Source organism: Sipha flava, unplaced genomic scaffold, assembly GCF_003268045.1.
Source record: "Sipha flava isolate LNK unplaced genomic scaffold, YSA_version1 76_pilon_pilon, whole genome shotgun sequence".
Taxonomy (NCBI): Eukaryota; Metazoa; Arthropoda; class Insecta; order Hemiptera; family Aphididae; genus Sipha; species Sipha flava.
The window spans coordinates 1,104,598-1,131,207 of record NW_020273616.1 but is presented as its reverse complement, the minus strand read 5'-3'; the positions used below and the strand labels follow the sequence as shown (position 1 = coordinate 1,131,207).

Below are 26,610 nucleotides of genomic sequence, written 5' to 3'. Positions count from 1 at the left end.
TCTAGACAACGTTATCATCTATTGTCAGAGGAAAAATATTTTAAGCAAATTTTCAAATTGAATATTTTGGTGTATATGATGACATAATATATTGAATACCTATAGTATTTTGTACTATAAATATTTCACATGAAATACCTTTATATATTATTGAATATACTTGTTATACTAACCTTTATTACATGTGATTAAAATAGCTATTGGGAAAAGTTGATTTAAGGTATAAATTATTAATGTAAATTTACATTTTAAGATTTTGTATTTCTTAAGATCATTGTATTTTTTTTATAGTATTGAAATTTGTTTGAAAATAGTTTATAGGTGTGACAAAAAATTAAAATAAAAAATACTAGACATAAATAATATTCTGCTTTGTTATTATAAGTTTAAAAAAATGTTATTGTCATTTATAATGTAAGAATTTAAATAAATGTATTGAAAAAAAACCTCATAAAAATCTTTATTAATTAAAATAAAGGTAATTACATCAAATTGAATAGATTGTGAAACAGAAGTAGTATGTATATACAATGTACAACTAAATAACTAACAACTTATATACTATAAGTTTAATGGATTAAAATAGGCAATAAATTATATTATTAATATTATATTATATTATTATATAATTACGGATTTTGAAAACCAACATATAATCAGCACATATTTGCAAAGGAAATTCTGATTTATTAATAAATACATTTTTTTTCTATTTTATATCATATTACTAGTAGTCATAAATAGACTAACGAAAATGGTATTACAAGACAATGTGTAAACTCAGTGGTTCAGTATTTTAATGATCTAAATGTATTAGTAATACTCAATTATAACATTCATACTAATAAAATATTAAAAGGAAAATAACTTGTATTTTCTAAACCACTAGAAAGATTTACAGTAAAAAAAAAATTTAGTAAAAAATATAATGTTAAAAATTATTGACAGAGCTAAAAAAGAAATTTCAATAAAATAGTTTGACATACAAAAATACTTTAATACCAACATTCCAAAAAATACTTATCGAATACTTCGCTCTCCGTATGAAGGATTCAAATCGAAAAGATATTCATGAAATATATTATATAAATTACAATAATTATAATAACTCAATTATGTATAATATATGTATTAAAAATATGTAATTATTTGAATTAAAATAGGTTTTATGAGAGTTTCTCTTTAGATTTATTGAAGTTTCTACATTATTATTAATTATAATAACTTATTAGTTTAAAATTAAAGAAAAGAGTAGAATATTATTTATTTTTGTTATTTTATATATTTTTATTTTTTTGTCATACGTATAAATTGCCCCGAAACAAATCTTAATATTATGGAAAATACAACCATTTGAATAAATGCATAATCTTTATATAAATGTACTTGAATAACATACTTTAAATCAATTTTTCTCTAGTTATTTTCATTGCACAAAATAAATACCATGCGTATATTTTAAATACGGCTCTTCGAACGATAGGATTTTATGACGTCACGCGTGAAACTTGATTTATATTTAAACATGGAAGCAATTGTTCGACTATAATTTTTAGACCATCAAAATCATTCTTTCTTAAAGCACATTATTTTTACACAATAAAAACAAAATGTTTTTTTTTTTTTTTTGGTTGTGTAGTCCTTAAAGTATTTCATACTCAACATTTTGTCTCATATAACTTAGTTGAACCAAAAATTGGAGTTACTCTAGAGTATTGTTTCGTAAATCTGCGTATTTTTGGATACTTGAATGTTAAAATAAAACGCAGAGGTAATCTTACTGAATCTGAGTTATAACTGACAATAGTAAACTATTCCAACTATTACGATTTACCGATGATTGCAAAGTTAATTTTTATTACGATCGACCTATATTTCTAGAAAGGCTGACCAGTCGATCGCGATCGATTGATTGGCGACATCTGTTTTTTGATAATTAATTTTTTTTTAGTATGTTTTGGCTTCTTAAAAATTAATTGTGTACCAACATATTTTTCAATAATATTTTTCACTAAAAAGTATTGTTAAATTGTTTCCGCTTTATGCGACAATGTTATGATACTAAGTACATAATATATGTTATATAAGTCATATCATGGAATTTATACATTACATTCCTGGGGACTCCGTTACTTTTTAACAATAATTCGTCAAGAACCAAATCTTCGATATTAAAATAATATATTTTTCAAAACGTAAAAGTGAGGTAGGAAAAATATATGCAACTCGTATTAAAATAATAATATAATAATTCATCACTATCACCACGTGTATAATATATTGACCATGTTTATGACATAAATACATTTATTGCGGTGCATGTAGTTCCATGTAGTTTGTAGTTTATATGGTAGTTTTACCTAGCAATTTTATTATGTGCATATTACTTCACCTGCGGTAGTAAAGATCGCACACTTGAGTACACAAATAAAGCTTACCTAAATAATACATTTGGCTAACGAATTGCTTGTACATATTACCTATAATTTGTATATGTAATATACATTATAGATGTTATAGCATGTTTGTGTGTGGGCGACTGTAGAAACATTTGACAGTTTTCCGACTTTATTCAAACAAAAACACCAGTGAAAATTAAAAAAGATCAATTTACAACGTATCGAGTGTGTATCCACACTGTAGTACCTATATAATATGCTTTTACAGTATACACTCACATATACACACCTACATATATGTGTACATTTTAAATATTTTATTTTGTATACTAAACGCACCTTTATACCTTCTTTGGCCATAATAGTACCGCAGTTTAACAGCGAACAGCGTACACATCGTTCATCATTTTTAGAGTATACCGGTCATACAATAATTTAATAATTATTACTAATAGTAAATTTTTTATTTTCATGTTTTGAGAAATTTATGAAAATTTTCATTTTTATTATTTATTTAATATCCCATGTGTATTTTCGCAAAAAATAAAGTGTAGGTATTTTCGTGCTCGAATTTTTTTTGGATATTATTATGTTTTGAAATGCTGGGTGAGTTTTAATAATCATTAATTAATACTCCAGCTATCCAACATAATAGTTAAAATGTAGTTTCTTTAATTTTGTTTTCATGTCTGCGTTTGAATTATTAAGGATTTTTTTAAATTTTGAACTATAATTAATGATATGTTTTATTAGTTTGTATATTTATAATCATATTGTTGTTCAGTTTAGATGGGTACTCTTTATTTCATTTTTTTTAAATAACCAATTTGAAAAATATAAAAACAATTATTATTTACCCTAAGTTTTAAATAGTTGTATGGTAATGGTATAGACATAATATGATAAATGTCATAGATATTAATTTAATATCAATAATAATTGTTAAGAAATTGGATTTTTAGTAAATAATATTATGTCTTATTTTTTTTAAAAAAATCCTAAATTTTCATTGAATGGTTTACTAGTAGGTGTATATTTTAAATGTATTTATTTTTTAAGAGTAGAAATCTTTACTTTTGAGAAGGATCTTCGCATTTATATCAGTTTATTGAAAATGTTAAGACTACAATTTTAATTATACATCATAATATGTTTAATGTTTGTAATATTAAAATTAAGTACATTATAATCGCGTATTGGATTTAACTTAGAGTATTTATATGATGTTATTATATGTTATTTGGTCATACAACTATATTAGAAACTTACAGATTTTAATTTTATATTATATATCTATCAACTTCAATTGCATAAAAAATGTATTATAAACAATTACATCTTACTTTAATATATTTCATATATCTTAACTTAAAATTTAGTGATCATATGATTAAACATTAATTAATTGATTTAGGAATTTCCTCATAATTGTTCAGTAAATATATTTAAATAAAATAATGAAAGATTTATTTAAAATAGTTTTAAAAATGTTGGTTATTTATTTATTATTTAACGAAGCATTTAATTTAAAAAAAATATATTGATTATGCATTTACTATATTTTATCCCTAGATTAATAGTAAAAATATTATTTTTTTATCAATCGTAAACATTTTTATTGTTCTAATCTATTCGGTAATCCTTTTATTGTTACATATACAAAATGTTAAAAGTGAAGGAAACTTATGTTCATAGGAAACAGTACTATACTATGGAAATATTTATGTTATCTTTTTAGTTTATTTTTTATGTTTACTTAAATTATCATAACTATAAGGTATGCACTACTAGTACTACCTGACCATAGTATAATGCTTTGTTTCTCTGACACGGTTTTGGATATGGGGTATTACTCTGTCTTTTGTTTAACATGTACAATTTAAATAATTTATAAATTTGAACTTATTACAAATTATTTGTTAAAAAACAAAACTAGAATAAATACTAATAATTAACTGTTAAATACTAAAATCACTGGTATTATTTTAAGTTTTTATTTGTGTTAAAAGTTTTCGATTTTAACAATATTTTTCTTGGGCCAAGGATCTTGGTAATTATAATAAGTTTTGTTCTTTAATCATTCATAATTATTTTAGCTATTTTACCTTATGTTATTTACTCGAAAGCTTAGACTTGGTCTATTTATTTTTTTTGTCAATGTTTAAAGTTTTGAACTACGGTTAAAACGATAATTTTCATAAATATTAACGGTTAATTATCACTATTTTTATAATATTTTAAAATAAAATAGGTATTAACTGAATTCCGTACTAAGATTTTGGGTTTAAAGTAGATAATAAATGTATATATTTTATACCGACAAGCAAAAACATTTTTGAATGTGATCGTGACTTTCCATTTTTATCGCGTTTATATAAATACTATGATCAGTACAGTTTACATTAAGTTATAGTATCCAGAGTCTTTGTGATATATTTAAATAGTTTTAAACAAATGTTATCATATTACAATTAATGTTTTAGTATTTTAATTTAAAAAGAATCATGTAATATTTTACTGGTAAATATATGCATTTTACATTTATTTTACCAATTAAAAAGTTGAACTTTAATTTTTACACTTATGTTATGGTAAATTATTTCATTAATAATTTATTCTATAGTATTCAAATTTAATCTACACTATAAGACTAAAAATAATATTTAAACACTATCTGAAAATTTAATTTAATTTTTCACGTTATGAAATGATAAATATTTTGATAAGGACTCAAATAAAAAATATTCGCTAACCAGTTACGAAAAGTTACGACACTTCATTATGTATGATAGATTATGTTATGCTTCTCATTAAAAATAATTTGACTAAAACAAACAAGAGCTGCCAAGATTTAAGTTTTTTTTTATACATATTTAATATGTAAATCAAATTTGAATAATAAAATATTATCATATAAAGACAACTAGGAAATTTGAACAAAAGTTAACCCATCGGTCATCGATCTCAAAATAAGTTATCTACGAGGTTACGAGGTTCATAGGTTTCTTGTCGGTATTTGAAATAATAACCATTGACATACCAGCACATTTAATTGCCTAACCTAAATCATATCCGGAGTTAATACTGGTATAGGTACTAATCATTTTTTCCAAATTGAAATTCCCGAATGGTATTTTGCTCAAAATTTCAAAAACCTAAAATCTTTTTTCCTAGCGCCTTTTTCCCGATGGTTATTCTTCCCGAAATATTTTTTTTTAAAAATTTAAACATTTTATTTACTCATATAATGACCGTCGATCGACGATCGTTTATAGAAAGTTAATAACCTCTTGTTGAAGTTCCTCACATTTTATAGCTCTTGGAAAATTACGCTCCAGGTATCTATTACCAATTTTTGAATAATTTGAAAAAAAAATATGTTCTTTGAGTAATAATTCGAGGAAGAAAACGAGGAATTCTTCCACGTTATCCATTAGAACTTAAGAATCAACACTAGCTATTCTGACTGGGGACTGGTAAATTGGGTCCCAAATGACTTTTTATAAGTACATTGAGAACTTCAAAAAAGTAGGCAGTAGGTAAGTTAAGTCCCGGGAAAAAATAGGTAGTAGGTAAATTGGGTCCCAGCAAAAACAATTTAATTTTATTAATAATATACAAAAAAAAAAAAAATAATAATAATAATTAAAAACATACATGTTATAAAATATAAGAATTAATTATTTATAAATTATGCGCTTGGTAAAAACATAAATGATATGGATTGAAAAAACTCAAATCGGGTTATTATATTATTAGTATACTTTGTCATTTGCTCCTTAGTTTATATTTTTTATTGGCCATATTTTTCTTTTTTTTGATTTGTGCTTCGCAATTTTACTTATATCTCTAACTGTATTTCTAATAACTCGTCTACAAAGTTAAAAATATTAGCATGTAAAATAAAAGGTTTAATAAAAAAGGTTTAATCGTGAATGATATGATTCACAGCTATTGATTGTACGCACGGTGGTAGCAGAAAATCGAGACCAAATATATCGGAAAAATTTAGCATCAGCTGAGATATACTCTTAAGTATCTAGTATATAATCACAAAATATCCACCGATTACTCCTTCTAAGATTCCATCGTGTCTTAAGATATGACCTATTAATTCATTTCGCCTTTTCTGTATACTCAACCACATTTATTTCCTCTCAGATACCTTTCCTAAAATTTCTTTATAAATGATTCTGTCAGTCCAACTTATCTTTTCCATCCTCCTGTAGCACCGTATAATGTACGTATTTTAATTAAGCGTAATCAAAGATTACGTTAACATTTTATCATTGAAAATCAATCAGATTATTAGCTGGGACCCAAATTACCTACTACTTTTTTTCTCCCGGGACTCAACTTACCGCTTTCAAAAAGTACCCAACTTATCGCGGACCCAATTTACCTAGCCCCTTCTGACTGGTTCACACAAAACAAATAATGTAAGCGAGGGTTGACACAATCGATCACAGCTTGTTATTGGTAAACATCACCCTGGCCTACACTTTGCTCTCAGTAAGTTTCAAAAAGAACAAGTTAATGCAGAGATAAAGATCGCAGAGCTGAGTCTTTGACAAAATGAAATCAGCTAAAAATAAAATGGCGGGATTTTTAACTGTGAATTATGTCCATTACTGCTGATTTTAATACATACCAAAAGTTTCAATTTCTAAAGGTAGTTGTGCATAATATTGTTTTTCTAACTATTTTTGATAGTAATAAATTAGTTTTAGTTTAACTTTTTTATGCATTATAATTTATCAATTTTAAAATATTTAATTATTACGTTACGAGTACAAAATGTATTATGATATTATTAATTTTTATTTTTTATGTATATATATATATATATATATATATATGTATTATAACTTATCAATTTTAATATCAATCCGGGTAAAAGATGTACGGTAAAATTTTCATTCTGGAATTTAAAGTCGGGAAAAATACCGGTGACCGCCGGCATACATCCATGTACATCCATGAAGGCAGTATTATGACTGCATTTGAAAAAATGCTTAAAAAAACTAAACATTGTCATGTTGACGTATAAACCAGTGCTCGACTTGAGGGGGGATGCAGGGGGACGGAGTACCCCAACTAATTTTCAGAAATGTTAGCGTCCCCCTACTATTATTAATCATAACGCTCAGCGAGTTTTGGGGACTTTTTTTTTTAAAGTAAATAGAGTCCCCCTTCTTTAATTTTGCCAAGTCGAGCACTGGTATAAACTATCAAAATATAAAAAAAATTTCTTCATATATAGACTTCATTTTATTTTTAAGGTATTTTCGCAAAAATATGAAGTTTTCTAATCAAATTAATTATTTTGTCCGACATTTTTACTAAATTTTTGCATTGGTGTTTTTCGTGATGATTTTATTTTTGATGTTTTTATTGCTTAGTGAAGAAACAATGAATAATTTAATATGTTTTTGTGAGACTATAGTTTGTAATAGATAATAACATTAAATTACAATTTTTTTTACTGGCAATTCAGTCAAAACCCGTTACTCATAAGAAATGTTCAATAAAATGTTTTTTTAACGTGTTATTGAAAAAGTGGAACATTAAAAATAGTACACTTATTTTACTTATACATACAACTTTAAAAAAGAGAATATCAATATTCTTTCTCAGGTTATCGTAAATGTTTTACTCCATAATTTTATTCCAATTAGTAAGGGGCTGTTATAGTTTTAGGTTTCAAAATAATTACAGTTTTAAAATTAACTTAAAAATGTATGTTTTAAAATTAACTTATACATTTTTAAACTCAGCATGTGAATCTAAATAGTAAATATTTCATAAGCATTGTTACTTTTTAGTTCAAAATTTTAATAATATTATCGTCTTCAGCTCGTATACATTTGTATCATAACAATAATCGATAACGTATCCACAATTTTTTAAACTTAGAAATGTTATATTTGCTGAATGAACTTAAGACAATGTTAGAACTAGAATCAGCTATTATTCTAAAAATATTGTTATGATAGTACTATGTTCAATGTCCAGAGATGATAAAATGTATAATACAACATTTAATTAAAATATCATTCATAACTTTAAATAACTTCTTATATAAAAATTGTTTTCGTCACTTTTTCCTTTTAAATTAAATTAAAATTAAATTTTTAAGTACATCTCTTAATATTTTTACGACATTTGATTAGTTTATATTACATCATGATTTTAAATTGTTTATCCCACATACCTAACTTATTCATAACGCAGCCTATTGATATAACCTATATTGTATTTTTTGTTTATTAATTTCTTCATTTAAATGTATTTCATCACTCTAATTTTGTATTATCATTAATCCCACACTAGTATTTTGCTTTCCTTATACTAATAACCATTTTGAAATATTTTACATCGTATGACATAGTGGATTTCAAATAATAAAAATCAACAGTCTTGTGTAAAACGTGATAATAAAGATAATAATATAACCAAAATGTTTCTGTCATAATATGGTTAACAAGTTTTACTTAGTCCGTTTAACGTCATCAATGGCAGTTAACATTGCAATTATTTTCAATAACACTTAAAAACATTATAACAGACACACACGGAAAGATGTTACCATGTGCTTTTGGAATTTAGTGACCATGGGGCCTCGACGACAATGGCAGCGGTTCTGCGAAACGAAACGTCGACGACGCGGCTGTTCAGACAGCAGCGGTAACGAATTCGCCCTTCACCAGCAGGTAAAAACAATACACCTTTTAAAAATTGTTAGAAATTTTGGTGTATATTCACGTAGAATATTCTGTTTTAAAATAATAATAGTATAATCCTTGGATTGTAGAGTTGTTCGGTTTAAGTATAAGTGTATTATGGATTTCCTCTGTGATACGTTTCTAAATAACCATTATCTATTTATATTCAATCTTAGTTCAATATAAATATATTTTAGAGTTGATCCGTTAAATATTGATATTAATTTTAAAAATGAGCGTGTTTATGACTGATTTATCATATTAAAAATTAAGGTCGATCGTTTTTCATTGTATTTTTTCTTTTCTATGTCATTAAATTTCCACTATATGTGACTTTTACATGGCGTAATACTATTTATGATTACATATTATGAAACTCCTCTCAATATAACTTAGGTTAGTATCCATTATGTCATGTACAGTTTCAAGTTTCAATCATACCTATACATCATTGACCTACAGATTTATGAATATTTAGTGATTATTGTACAGAATCTTACTGAAATTACTTCTTTCTAATATATTATTTGTACATCATAGGTTTAATTTGCATTCAGTGCAGTCTATTTGAAATTATTATTTACACTTACGTTACATAATAAATAATATTGAGTACCTATATTTAAACTTAATCTCTTTCTTACGTATTGACTTTTTTTATTTTTCCTTGTTCAAAATATATCATTTTTATTTCTTTAAGACTATCACTTTTAGGATTTAGTCTTAATCCAGTGTCAAATTTAATCAAACCGTTTGTTGTTAATAACTAATTGTTCAATAATTTATTGATATTTATACATAATTAATAAGTAACAATTTTTTATTAAAAAATAATTAACATTCATAAGTTTCACAAATGGTATATTTTCATAATACGTACAATAAATCGGTGAACCGATTACACATTAATTTAATAAACTATAGCTATAATAAATTAAGTTTATTTCGTATAAATTAGTTACTATGATCCTAACAATCTTCAAAACTATGATAGATAAAAAAATGCATTAATTTATTGGTTAAAACACTATTTTCATAGACTTTTATAACAGTGTCTATATTTTATCACTTTATATTAAAAAGAGATTCTTGAAATATTATATTTATAATTTTATCACACTGTTAATGTAAGTAATATAATTTTTTAGTTACACTATTCTATCGATAAGTCAAACTAATAATGTAAGCAAATGGTTTGCTTGTCAATTATTTTCATCTTATTGGTTATATTACCTTTTAGTTATTACCTTTGTATAACAAAAATCAAATAAACGTTTAAACTTGTAACGTATTTTATAATGGTAAATATAATCAAAACTTCTTATAAGCATATAGTATATAGTATTTTACTTTAGGTTTATATTAGGAAAAAGAATGCACTACAAATCAATAATTTACACGCTGTATTGATAGATATTGTAATATTTCATATTTTTACAATAACAAAGATATTGACTTATGAAGGAGGATTCAGTTTAAACCGAAGAGTATCTTATAAATAAGCTAAAATTAGTTCCTGAAAAATTTAAAGATTACTCTAGTAATATTAATGCTATTTTCCATTATTATAGTGATATATTTAGTACTACGATAAAATAATAAAATACATGTATGGATTCATTCTATTTTTTTTATTGAATTTGGCTATATCAGTATGCAACAGTAAAATATATAATATTTTACAGTAAAAATAACGATTAAATTAATTTTCGAGTAATATTCTTTTTAGAATAATAACAGTGATATTTTGTTCGTATTGATATTAAACATTTTTTAATAAGTCTAATTTTATAATGCTTTAATTTTTAGTTAAATTGTTATTTTATTATTATTTATTTAATTACAGATTATTTCTAAATATAATAGGTAAAAAACTAACATTTAATTTTTTTATGTTCCACGTTCAAATACCATACTGCTCAAGATCATAAAATAGTTTTAAGTGATACATGTATGATATGCAATAAATATTTAATTAACAATTATATAACCCAAATCCTTGTTTTGCTTTTATATTTAGAATCTAGATATATGCGTTATCTTGAAGTGATAACATCTGTATAATTAAGCGGTTCGATAATTCAGTACAGTACAGTCTCAGAGCTAGACTACAGTTAGTTTTATTTGAAAGTTTTTTCTTAGACTAACTCTATAGCCATTATTTTTATAATTTTTTTATGTTCACGACATTTTTTGTTGAATTCAATGCATTTTATCTAGCATAAAACGTTAAAATGTACATGGATTTGTCTGTTCCTACTGCTAACTTACATAATTTTATCTTTATTTTAAAATAAGACAAATTATTTGTTTACACATTTAAAGGTGTATAAATAAGTACGTTATTATAAATTGCCTTAATTAATGCAGCATGCGCATTTACAGGTATAAAAAATGAGTTTCTTTTGTAGGAATTACATTTCCAGTAACAATTTTTGGGTTTATAAAGCGTATTGAAATTTTCAAAGTTTGTTCAAAATTCCGAATTCTTTTCGCGCAAAAAGTAACATGAATGTAAGAGTTATATAATATTCATAAATGATAAGCCGATAGCGTATATTTTGCTGGAACGTATGTATAGTAAACACGTTTTCGACTTGCAAATTCTATAATATTTACTACTATAATAATACATGCAATATATATTTGATATACGATTTGACGGCTCATATATTTATTATTGTTGGATATTTTTATTTTTATTTTTCTTTTTATATTTATCGAGAAGTTTGAGAAGTTTTGTTGTCGCCGCCGCCGACTGTGTTCTCTCACATTGTTTTACTCATTTTAGATGAAAAACAAACGTATTTATATAAGAATATAACGTTATATACATCAAACGCGTGGTGTCGTCGTTTATTGTAATAAAATCAAATATTATATAATATTGCGCTGCACATATACACGTGCGTACGTACGTTATAAAATAACGAGTTATGTTCGGCGGCGGCCGTACAGTGGTCCGGGTAGATGTTCGTTATAAAGACACTCGCCGAATGACGTCAATTGTGACCTTAATGACAGATGTATATAGTCGACATAGCAGCTCCATATCTCCTGTGCCCCGTTCCGTAGCGGCCGCGACTCTACACATGGATATGTGCGACTATTCGCATAGCTCGCATAAGCATATATTATTAGATTCTGAGCGTTAACATACATAATATATTTTTTTTTACGTGTGCATGCGTGTGTGTGTGTGTGTCTATTACGACGCGTGCAATTGCTATACACTTAGGTATTACAAGTCGCGTGTATCGTTTCATAACGCGTAGAATATATGTAATATTATGTTGTACTGCACCACCCCGTCATTCGAATGCAATGTCACACGCGGTGGCGATGACGATAATAGTACATTATTGTCCCCGTAGAACGGTCAAATACACTATATACGTTGACGCAAAACCCACTGCTGTCGTCCATCTTTTTTTTTTTTCATTTGATCTTTAATTTTAGTTTTCATACGTACGCACGCGACGATTTTCATCGTTTACTTTTTGGATTTCCGCAAACCACGGGTATTCCCGTTGACGTTTGAGCTCCGAGGTCTATACCACGTGTGTATTTGGGATATAGTTTGTGTGCACGTTACTATACTATATACCAGGGGTGGCCAAATTGCGGCTCGCGAGCCACATGCGGCCCTTGTCATAGACAATCAAAAACCAAAATATTTAAATTTTTTTGTATATATTTATAAAGAAAAAAAAATTGTATTGCATTGATATAAGGCTATAGTGTACAGATTAATAAACAAAAAAAATTAATTAATATGAATAATAAATTAAAAAATTATACAAAGTTAAATTTGTTAGTGTAGTATTTTTTCCATGTCTATTTTTTTAGTAAGCTTCTTAAGATCTGGTTGAATTGATGTAAGAGTAGTTTTTAGTAATTCTGTGAGATAATCATCAGTCAAATTTGAACGATATTTTGACTTAATTATTTATATATATATACATGTTTATCGACTGTTAGCTATCTTAATTACTTTTGTGGTATAGAAGTACAGATTAGATAATTTGACTCTTAATTCTTAAATCTTATTAATACATGTGGCTCGCATACATAATCATGTTGGCCACCCCTGCTATATACTTTATTTACTGCGTACACGGTGTACACGTTCGAAACAATAGGTAACATTAAAGTTGAATAACAACCGGTCGAATATGTATTAATATTGTACGTTTATGGGATATTACCTATAATGTCTACGATACACTTGTCGTTGACATACGTCTTTCCGTTTTTAGAAACTTCTCAGGTACCTACATAATTATAATTTGGCTCTAACTGCATTATTTGTCCGTGTTAAATCACCCATTGGAATATAATATTAGGTTGTGTATACATCATGTAAATATTGTTTTTACTTTAGCGGAGGATTTTTTTTTCGAGCATACCGATTAACTTAAAAAGCACTTCTATATTTATACTTGCTTACTATTACTACAACTACTATCAACATAATTCCTAAAACGTATTTTCTCTGTACGTCATACTATTACCGTTATGTTGAGATTAATGATAATAAATAATGCCGATTAGTAGTTGTTCCCAAGCACAGACAATAACTATTTAAATTGATTTCAAATTCAACTTAAAGACATGATTTTTTATTCACATGCTTGCAATATTAGTTTACCTTATAAACACGATAATGATTATTTTAAATTTTATTTTGTGAAATGAAAAGAGTATTTGAAATACTTATTTACCAAAATATTGATTTAAATAGTTTAGATTTTTGTTAACATAATATATTTAATAATAATATATTCTATTATTTTTTTTTACAAGGTTAAATTTAAAATATATTTATTCTTATGAATACTTTGTTTCATATATAAATATGTATATATTTTTACAGTATCAATTTACTTATCTTGAAAAATTATAGTCTTGCGTTGATATTACTATACTATATTTTGTAATAAATATCGTTCATTAGTGTATAAATATACTACAGTATTTTGTATTTTGATATTTTTATATGTATATATGTTACTTTTTATTTATAGCAATGAGAGATGAGATTGTACTGATTTCGAGTAAATAAATTTCAAAATTCACTGATTATAATTTATTCATTAGATCAACGATGTTGAAATATTATATTGTTTTTTTTTTTTTACGTCACAATAAAGTTAATGTTACAAAATTAAGTGCTGAATTGTCTGTATCCAATTTAATAATATCTGACTTTTTTATACCTTTCAACGCTTTCCTGTCATATTTCAATTGCTCCTTAATATATTATAAATATTTTTTTCGGCTGAGGTTAATAACCACATAATTAAAACCAATAACAATACATTTTATTGAAATTGGTTTTCGAACCAAGAATAATAAATTATATTTAAAAAAAGTCGTAGATGTATTATTAAATTTATTTTAATTTTTAATTTTTTTGCCAAAAATACTATATGACGTGCTTCTAAAGACATGAAATATTAATTACGGGTCACCTACAGCTACGGGTCATTTCTTTGGCACAGGTGCCTGGGTGATAGGAAATCCAAATATATTTCTTGATTTCCTGGTTCTCATTCAGGTTATTTGGTTATAGATCAGTTAAACTTATTTAGTTGGTGATATTATAGAATGATAGTTATGACGAAAGAATCAACTTATGTAATGGTTGCCATTGGCTGACCAGGAAAAATTATGAACAAATGCAGACATTTTATATAATATAAGTTAATAATTTTATGTAAGATTTGTTAACTTCATTTGTTAGTAAAAATTAAATGATATATATTCAATTGATTGAGGCTTGTAGGTAAATTGCGTATTTTTGCATAAAATAGATAATTAGTCTCTTCAATATTTATATTCATTTCACAAATTATAAAGTTAAATAATTGTCTTAAATTTGATATTTGAATATTTTTCTATTTAATATATTTTATCTTCAGTTATTCATTTTTCTATAATATTATATTATAATTATATATTTCATTCAGTTAGAATGTCTATATACATGTAATACACATATGTACATTATACGCATATGATTTCTTAAATATTTGTAATAATTTATTATGAATTTATTACCGTCATAAGATGTATTATTAAGATTATTATTATTATTATTAAGACGTAGAGGACCCGTCCATAGAGCATATGAATACCAGATAATAAAAAATTGCAGTTCAAACTTGAAGAATTTATAATTATAGCTGTTGAGATTTTGCATAACCTGCATATTATTGTGTATGTACTTTTCAGGGAATGATTGAGATATTTAATAGTTCACGGAAATATTAAATAACTTGATGCAATAATAAATTGACAATTTATTCACATACGCATTTATAATTTAAGTTTAAGAATATCACTTTGATTAAAAATTGTCTGGATTTTAATAATTATAATACACGTGTTTTATATAAATATTTACATAGTTTTACATGTATTTGTCAACCATACAAATAATTGTTACTCAGCTAGTTGAAAATAAATTATTTTGATTAATTATAGTATAGATTTTTAGAATTTCAACAATTTTTTTTTTTTTTGATTATTTATTGAATAAAAAATTCTTAGTCGACGAGGCTATCTGAGTGTTATAATTTTCACATTGAAATATAATGTTACCTTTTGTGTATAACATGTTTTTTGGGACGGAGGAGAATTAAATTGAAGTTGCCTCTGAAATGTAAAATTAAAACTATAGTGATTTAATATATATATATTTAATTAAAAACAGTTTTCGGTCACATTTATGAATTATACATTTCAAGCCCAGTTCTAAGTACAATGATAAAGACTAAAAGGTAATCAATTTTGCCTTTTTATAACTATATTAATCGATTATTTAGTTACTTTATTTACGTGGTCATGAACTGCAAATTATCAAATTTATTGCCAAAAAAATATCTAACGTTTTATCTATCCATGGTTAAACTTATTAGCCTAAAAATATCTTAATTTAAATATATTTGACTTATATTATTGAACAATTTGAATATTTTTTATTTGAAATAGAACCATGATTCATTTTAAAATAACATTATATCTGATATATCTAAAATGAAGAAGCTTATACACATTCCATTTTAGATATTCGCAACTCGTATTTTATAAATTATTGAGGTGTTAAAATATTTTCCGTTGCTTATAAATTGATTATGTACACATACATTTGACTACATAACTTTGAACATAGAATTTAATATTAAATGCTTTATTTTAATACTAGTTATTACTTAATTGTACGTTATGTGATGTATTTATTCATCGGTACAAACTATAGTTAGTCAGTCATTATTGATGATCAGTTCTAGAATTTTCAATTAAAACAAAAACTTTTGTAAGATGTAATTTTTAATAACATTAAATAGACAGCCTGGGGAAATTATGAATTGCTGTAATAGATATGCGTAGAGGCGCATATACTTTCAATTTAATATAACCGATAAATATTCATCAATAACTTAATATATAATAACATTAATTTACTATGTAAATCTTTATAAATATAATTATTTGTATTAGAAAAATAAATGTTTGATGTTATTTAATGTGGAAAAGTAAAGAAAAGTTAGAAGAAAACTTATATTGATTATACGTATAAAAGTACAATATACTAAAGCTTATATTATTTTTATTTAACTTGTCAGTTAGAAATATTACAATACTTTCTCTGTTTTAGTCATTCATTGTAAAGGTTATTTTATTTACGTCATACGACATGCTGAGGTCATGTCTTCCGCGTTTTATATAATACATTTATAGTTACTGTATCAACTGTGAAATATGGCTAAAACTTCAGAACACAATACCAATTTTAATTTTACCTAATTACAATCGAATGTACTGTTATATATTTAAACAAACCTCCTTTGCATTTGTTCATCGATTGTACCCTCAATTTAGTTCATATATAAGTAAATGTTAAACCACTAGTATTCTTATAATTTTGTTGCATTCTCTGTTCGTGGCCATAATTTGTTTGCCTTGTTCACCATTCAATAAACATAATAATGCATAATGATATAAATATATTTATATATATATATATACATGTACACAACACATGCACATCGAATAATAGTATTATTACTTCGTAATATGTATATTGTTTAGCTTTAGAATTTTGTTAAAATGACATGTGAGCTTAACGTTCCATTTGTTGTTCCATTCAACAGAAATTAATAAAAATATGAGGAAAATATCTGTGCTATTGTTTTTTATTAAAATAAAATATATAATTGTGTTATTTAAAATTTCAATTCGCTTTTGCTATTTATTTCTGTTTTAAAATTGTAATTATTAATTGTTAACATTACTTTTTTATTCAAAAAATAGAATTTATAGAATGAAACTTAGAAAATTAAATGTTATATTATTATAAATGTACAAACAGATTTAAATAAATAAAGTTCTTTTTCGATATTTTTAAAATAATAGTAAATAACTAAGATAATTTTGGTAAAATCTTAATTCTTTGTCAAGTGATTAATTACTACTTACTGATTAACACATAGAAATATTTTACTTTATTTAATTTTTAAAATGGTTTACTTAAATCGATATAATTCAAAAAGTCGTATCTCATATTTTTAACTTTCAGAGTGAACAAAATGTGTGTTAAAATATATTTTTTTTAACATCAATTTCCGAAGATGATAGGATTTATCATATGATAATTAAAAATATTTTATTTTGTGTTTCTTTAAAAAGCATATCAAATTTTTTTTTTTGTGAGATACGACCTGTACAAACGATAATAAGTGAGATACGAATGGGTTTCTTTGTGGGCGTCGAAATATTATTTGTTTAAGAAGTTCAAATATTTGGTTTTTAATTTTCAATGTAATATAATTTAAATGAAATCAATTATGTTTCGAGATATCTTTGTTTTATAATCAAAATAGAATAGATTGTGTGACTTTACTATATGTGTAAAAAATAATAAGAAAAATCTCATAGTATAATTATTAATATTAACATTATTATTTGGTCAATACATATTATTGTTTTATTGATGGGAAATGTCAAAAAAAAGTCAACTCTTATGTAGGTATGATATATTTTTCTTTACCACCTACCATTGAATGTTGTATTTAGAGTTTGTTATACAATAACTATGAATTTGAATGAATAAGGTAAACAATTATAATTTGTTTTGTTTCATTTCCCAATAGTAAATATGTCTAAACACTCCGATGCACTTCCACAGAAGTCCTTACACGTCTTAATCTGGTTACCATACATGACTTACAGTCAATGACGTACTAATGACGATAATGTTTTTGAGAACTACGCATTAAATAACCTGTATGTGCTTAAGTTTTGTAATGTTGTTTAATATAGGTAATATGTTAATTGAACCCTTTATTTTTATTTTTATTAATCTCTCAAAACGAGACCTGGTGATCTCATACGCAATGCGAGTAAATTTATTGCACCATGTTTTTTTATTTTGTTTTACCTATCAATTTAATTAATATTTTAAACTATTATAGACTTGGTAGTTGGTCATTCGATTTTTAATTATTTTTATGTTGTAATTCAACTAACGTAAATTTAAACAAATCTATAAACTAACTATCCAAAATCTCAAAATTATTAGATTTTTATTTATAGATATTTCAAAACCAATTTCAGACCTGATCTTCTAGCTCAATTAAATTACTAATATTTTGCGTAAAATCAATGCTAATAATCGTGCCTACACAGTGATGCCTCTATGAATAGATAAGGTAAGAGTTAACATTAAGCAAATATGTATGTGTTTTTTATATGCAATTAAAACCATCCATTTACCTATACCGTTCAAAATTCATTTTACCTTTTTATTTCCTCATTGCTTTTATCCAAAATATATTATAACTTGACAACTATGTGTTTTTGTTAAAATACAGTGAAAAAAAATCATTAATGTTTCTTGATAAAGGGTGTGATTATGTTTAATATTTTATTAGTTGAAATACAATATACGTAATTATATATTAATATAAGTCTATATTAATGAATGTTATTCAGATAGTAAAAATGTGTTTTATCGTGTTTCTGTTTATAATTATAATATTCAATTTTAGTTAATTTACAAACACGAATATAAATAAAAAAAATATTGTCTTCTCAGTATACTGCTGACTATTTGCTATCACTTATTTACTTCCACATTAATTTTAAAATGAAATTAGTCTAAGGATTTATCGCTACAATATTCTGTAGATTAAGTATAAGTTGATAAATATTGTTGATGGATCATATATGAACTTCATATGCATGAGTTACACGCATGTATTAATTACATAAACATTTTTATATACATAAATACACATACTAAATCTGTGCTTAATTATCTACACAAGGTAGAAACTGGACCTTTAAAGATATTTTGATATGATTGTATATTATATTCCTTTGGCCGTTTCTCCGTATTTTTTAAAGATATAAAATATCATAATATATTTATAGTTATACAGTTATATTTATTCATATTAGTTATATTCAGATTATAGATTTTGAAGACATTTGTTTTTTTTTCTGTTACTCTAAAACGAAGCTATGTTAGCTACAAATTCAATTTATACTACTCAGAAAAAAATGCACCACATTTTGTTTTGCTTTTTAGTGCGTTTTTTGTATATAAATGCTTTTTGGGGTGTTTTGGATAATTTTTATTTGCTTTTATGTTACATTTTTCAAATATTACAGCTTTTTTGAAATTTTGTTTTAATATTACATTTTATCAAAATGTGTTCTAAATAGACGTACTTGAAATGTTAATTTTTATTTTTACATGTTCCAAATATTGTTCAATCATTTTTTCGGCAATTAGATTTAATTAAATTAATATAATCGATTAATTTATCTTGAATCAGCAATAAACACAAAAATACGCTCTTGCTCTGAAAATGATCTTCTCATAATCGTAGTTTAGTTTTCGTTGTAACATAATTTAAAAATGCCGAAAATTATTTTATTTAATTTTTTTAGACCCATTTTTAATGTTATTTTTAAGCTTATTTGGAAATTTATACAGCTTTATTGCTTTTTTTTCGTGATCTTCTTTATTTTTTTATTGCTTTGAAATCCATATTCTAGTTATATATACATACCTATATGTATATACTTATATTTATTTGTATGAGTATATTGTATCGAAGTCATTGAGCACGTAGGTCGTACATACCACCCGTATTTTAATGTAATATGTATGTTTGTCTATGAGCTGATGGGTTTTCAAGGGTGACACGGTAGTCGAAGTTGAAGTACATAGTGTATATTAGTGTACATAGTATACAATAATAGTAGTTATACGTACGAAATTATGCAAGATAACGTATAACTTATACGTTATCCTTTCCAAGACGTTGATTGATAAATGTCTTTTATGTGTACCAATCAAATGATAACTATATAAAAAAAAAGTAAAGTGAAGTATATAAAATGTGTGCGAACAATATTCGAAGTAAACGATTGTGCTTTTCAGATTCTTAAATAAGAAATTAAACAAATGTCTGCATCCGGTTTACCTTATTACAACGCGCATTATAATAATTGTGACCCGGAACTCAACCTAAAGCTATATATGTTAGTATAATGTGACAGTGTTCAAAATTAACAGCGAATCTGAATGGTGATTTAGATAACCTCATTTTATATTGCATCTGATATTGCCTATGAATCTATATACTGTATTTTTTATAATACTATGATATTAATGAATACAAGTTCATTCGTGTTTTTTATCACAGACATTATTTTTCAAATTTTAAACACTTATGGAAATTAAAAAAAAAAATGTATAAATGAGAAGTACTTGAACTGAGTAGGTACTAGATTGGCAGTAATTTTATTGCTGGTAAATTGTATATTTTTTCTTGGTGAAGTAAAACTAAGTAGCGGTACTCAATAAAAAATTTTATGTGAAAACCAGAGATGTTGAATGCGGTGCTTTTATAATGTGGGATGTGTTTAATTTTAATTTTTATATATTATGTTTTTTTTAACTATAATAATCATATAATTCATGTATGTGACGTCAATAGCTTTTTATCACGACTTAGGTCTACTATTGCTGTACAATTAAACCCGTTTGTAAATTGTACAACTTGTCTTATATATTACGGATCTACCGGTAAATAATTTATATACTATATGTTATAACTAACGATGTGGGTGAGTCCTTGGTTGTTCAAAGTTTTAAAATTTTTAACTGTAGAGTAATATCTTATTTGTGGACATTTCATACGTACATTATACTAACGGTATTATAATAAATCAAATTCAAAATTTTTCTGTAAACGTTTTATTTTTTATTTATAAATTCCTAAATCTTCATTTACCAAACTGCAAACGTAAAAGTGAAAATACAAGAACACCATTATTAACCCAAAAAACAAACATAATCACTGTACATTTAATCCAACAATAATTATAAAAACACAATATTCTTGATTAATATTTTGCTTAAATGTATAAAATATTCTTAACAACGTTTTAACTTGTTTTGTATATTCTGTTTAATGTAATCAGTGGCGGATCTAGGATTTTGTTTTGGGGAAGGGCCCAATATTTTTTTACATCAGTACATATTTTTATAAAAACATTTATATTAGTATAATGGTATATTAAAATATATTATTAATTTTAATGTATTATATAAATGTACACACATAAAAAAAGTATTAAAATCAAAAATATTTGTATATAAAAAAAAATATAAATAAAAGTAGTGTTTTATAAACAAAATTGTAAACGTCTCGAATGCTGTTTTGCAAACAAATCTATTACTTCTTCTGGTTTTATATCAATATGATGATGAATATTTAATAATGACAACCCATTCAAACGATTTTCTCCCATTGTCGTTCTCAAATATGATTTGATTCTTTTTAAGCTAGAAAAAGATCTCTCACTTGTTGATGTCGTTACAAGTAATACGGCAAGAATAAGTAATAGTTGTCGTATGTTTGGGAAATATCCACCTTCAGTCTCTTTAAATGCTTCCATAGCCGTGCTGATTTTTCTGATTGTTTAGCCCAATGTAACTGCCACAACATGATTTCAGCATGGTTGACTTATAAATATAAAGTATAATATAATTAAATATTAAGTATCAAAACAAATTCAGAACCTGAATTTTTCGTAAATCGTAATTATAAATTTAAGTCACGGTTATATTCTTACACATCTTATGGGCCAAGAGGGGGCCTAGGCCCCTCTGCCCCCCTTAAATCCGCCACTGAAAGTAATGTAATAGTTGAATTAAGAAATTATGTTAGTGTCAACACATTTGGTTATACGAATAATGATTATATAGTACATACACAAACGTATCATAACTTATAAAAATAGACGTTACTCGTTAGAGCAGGGGTCTCCAAACTTTTTTTATTGAAGAGCCACAAAAAATATCAAATGCTCTTAGCGGGCCAAAAGTTTATTAACACGTATAATTTTTAATTTTATGAAAATATAGGTATACAAATATAAGTTAACTTTAAATCTTTTTATAAAATATTGTCTACAATATACTTAAATATAATTGGTATAAATTTAAATGATTATAATATATACATTGTAATTTTAATAATTCTACGGGTAACTGTGTTAGCAGAAAGGCTAATATTTTTAAAAGTATCAATTCTTTCTGGACAAATTTCTTCAACTGCTTGAATTATACATTCTTTTATTAAACTACCATCAGAAAACGCTTTTCCTCTTTTTGCCAATAGATGTGAAATACGAAAACTAGCCTTTGTAGCAGCTTCATTAATATTTTTTTGTTTTTTAAATAATAATTGTTGTGATGAAAAATTATTTTGAAGTGACTGCAATTTATCTAACCGCAATTTCTCAGTAAATTTTGAAAAAGTTGTCTTATGTTTCGTTTCATAATGCCTTCGAATATTGTACTCCTTAAGTACAGAAATACTTTCTTTGCATATTAAACAAATTATTTTGTCACCTGAATAAATTACAAAATAATCCAACGACCACTTTTCATTGAAAACACGACATTCTAAATCTATTTTCCTTTTTAATCCTCTTCCTGACATGTCGAATTGGTGAATTAATAGGTAAAGAATAATATTTATAATAAAGGCACTGCAAACTTAGACATGTAACTGTACAAACGTTATGAAATGATTTCGTCGTACCGCTCGTCTATGTGACTAATCTCTCCATTATCGACGTTAAAACTAAAAATATAAAAGGAAATTGCAATGTCTGTCGTCATAAATTATGATACGTGCCCGCGATAACGACTTTTTAAATTACACATATATTTAGATATCTATATTTTATTTACCGTCTTATGGGTGTTGCGGGCCGTTTATAACTTGTTCGGTTTGGGCCATAGTTTGGAGACCCCTGAGTTAGAGTGTTAGACAATATCCCCACTCTCGATATATCTTACCCGTGCCTTTTAATTTGTACTAAAATATTAATTTCAGTGCCATAAGTAATTCATTGTTAAAAACTTATAAACTCCACATAAAATGCCACTAGTACTTTTTTTATTTTTGTTACTATTACTGCAATTACCAACAATTAATTATTCCACTGCTGATGTTACACGATGTACATAAAATTATAATTATAATAATATATGTCTATAAGGATTAATAAAATATGTTTCATAAGGGTATTAAAGAGTAGTGCTCGCTAAATTTGAACGTATTTTGTAACTATCCCATGTATTTTATGTGAAGATATAGTTCGTTCAATTTCAATAAATGTTAAGGCATCTTATATTTTGCTAAAAATATTCTATTGTTTAATAAAATAACACAAACTTCGAAAAACTACTTTGTTTTGATGATAATTACGTGTAGTTCACATTATATAGCTGAGCTGTTTCACCAGGATTTTACTATTTACTTTCTCACATTAATCAAGTATATGACTTACACATAAATTATATGTGTATGTGACTAATATAACTTTTCACATCATCACCCTTCTGGGAATTCGTAACAAATCTAATATTACGAGTACATTATATTTAATATGTGTGTTTTTACTCGGTCACATAAAAATACTCACTTTGTAATTAAGGTTATGTTACACATTTTTTTGTGAATATAATATGCAAATATGTGTACATTTTGTTTTAGTATTGTTGTACGTAGATTAACAATAATAATTCGTCTAATAGTACCAATATATTGTGCACATATGTACACAGTGATACAATAGTCAATCAATATTTTCAATAAAAATATTTTAATCTTCATAAAATATGATTATTTTATATTTTTGGTTTTTCGTGAAATTCACTAGGTTTATTTCTAAGCAATATGTACACTACTGTTTAGTTTCATTAATGTTTTTATAAATAAAATTTAATTTGTAATTTGTTTAAGTAAAAATTACATTCATAATATATTATGATTAATTTAGATACAATTGGCTGATTTGAAATATTTGTTTTTTTCTCAAAAGAGTTATCAATGAATTAATCATAATGAATAGATACTGAAAATGTAATATTGAGCAAAATAATTACTTCAGTTAAACATTTTATTCCTCAAAATATATACCCTTGAAAAAACCGTTTTGATAATGTGTCCGTGATTTGTTCGATAGGATAATAATGAAATAATGTACGATTATTTACGAGTACTATTATTATTATTATTATTATTATTTTTTGTAGCATAATGTATATATTATAATTTTCAAGTATATCATGCTATAAAAAAAAAAATAAATTATGAAAAATAAAATTTATAAGATTATAGCTCATTATCAAACTAGAGGTATACAGTTATATAGAATAAATATAAGACTACTATTTGATATAGTTTCAAGGGCTATTATAAATCCCATAAAAAAATCATAATTTTTCTTATACACTTTAATGATTTTATCCTAAAATTATTATAATACCATTTATAGTTAAATAACATTTTTTTAGCTTATAAAATTAGTATATATTAATGCATTGTATTTTTAAAATATTAATACTTTTTATTTTGTAATATATTAACAGTCAAATTTACTGGATGTCTCGATAACATAGAAATCAAACGTATCTAATAATTATAACCACATTTTTAGTTGAAGTAGACTTATATTATAAAATAGTTATACGCCAAGGTTCACGCGATGCGAAACGATAATGAATGCTAGTATGTCTAATTACCTAAAACTCCGTGACCTACCCGAAGATTAATATTTATGTATCTCCCTAATGGCTAATATAATAAAATGTAAAATGTATGTATTTCTAAGTAAAGATTACATTTTAAGTATAATGTTTTTGTTATTTTTCTCTAAATGGACATTAAAATTCTTGTTTTACGTATTCGTTGGGCGTGTAATTTATTGTAAGCTAGTTTCCAAACATAGTATTTTGTAGTAACAATTATTGTATTAAAATATTTTTCTGATAATACATTTTGAATGTTAAACTAATTTGTATCATATAATATTTTAATAGATTATAGACTATAACATAATAGACTATATTTATTTGATTCTTGTGTAAATTGTTAATCCAAGCCATAATAATAATTGTTTTAGTAATTTTAAAATACATAAATAATTTAAATATAGTAATAATTACATCATAATATAATATTGTTACTATATTTAAACTATATTACTGCATTATAGACGATGTTTGCTCTTATAATGATGAAATTAAGGAGAAAAAAATTGGTAATAAATCATACCAATTAATAATTTCCCCCTTTAAATTTACTAACAAAAGAATCAATAATTATTAATAATACACCTACTGTACTAACTTTTCTCTTCGTATCCAAATAACAATCTTGACCACCTTCATCATAAGTGTATTCTTGTATTCATTTAGATAAATAATAAATTATCGTTTACAATCATTACAAACTTGAAAAAACGTTGAATATTATTCATGTTTAAATGAGTAGTATGGAAAAGCACTATGAATGGACCTGCATATGGTGTTTGTAGACTATAAATAGCCTTATGATAGCGTAGACAGGGAAAGGCTACGGGAAGCGCTCAGGGCATTTGACATCCCTATGAAAATTATTAAAATGGTAAAACTATGCATCAGTAAAACGTATAGTAGAGTAAAATTTGGGACTAAACTGTCTATGGCTTGAAATCAAAATTGGACTACGACTAGTGAATGTCATGTCATCCATACTTTTTAACATGGCATAAGAAAGTGTGGTCCGATAAATGTCAAACGGAAAAGCCTGGTCACTTGATAGAGGACTGATACTTGCATACACGGATGATATTATAATCACAGGAAATACTTGAGTAGAAGTTCAAATGAATCTGAAGAAATTAATGAAAGCAAGCAAAAATATGGGTCTAGTAGTAAATGTGGAGAAGACAAAATACATAGTAGTAACACGAGGACCAGAGGATAATTCCAACCTTAAAATAGAAAATAATGAATTCGAACAAGTTAAAGAATTTAAGTACCTTGGAGTAACTTTAAACAACAAAAATATTATGCATAAAGAAATAAATTTGAGACTGAATGCAACTAATCAATGTTATTTCGC

At 25.2% G+C, this 26,610-nt stretch overlaps 1 protein-coding gene and 1 pseudogene across 4 annotated transcripts in view; both read left to right on the top strand.

The window, feature by feature from the left end:
- Nucleotides 1-26,610, top strand: part of LOC112692721 (inositol-trisphosphate 3-kinase homolog) — a 53,017-nt gene that overhangs the window by 1,656 nt on the left and 24,751 nt on the right. The window contains exons 1-2 of one of the 4 annotated variants that reach the window (XM_025567478.1): nucleotides 2,907-3,005; nucleotides 8,968-9,112. The exons of 1 other annotated variant lie outside the window; for it this stretch is intronic. In XM_025567478.1, the coding sequence (XP_025423263.1) occupies nucleotides 8,990-9,112 (123 nt within the window). In that variant the 5' untranslated portion in view covers nucleotides 2,907-3,005; nucleotides 8,968-8,989. Of the gene's footprint in view, nucleotides 1-2,906; nucleotides 3,006-8,967; nucleotides 9,113-26,610 lie in introns of those variants that run through there. 2 more of the 4 variants (XM_025567475.1, XM_025567477.1) reach the window with 2 other exon arrangements.
- On the top strand, nucleotides 5,647-7,396 carry LOC112692676 (annotated as a pseudogene).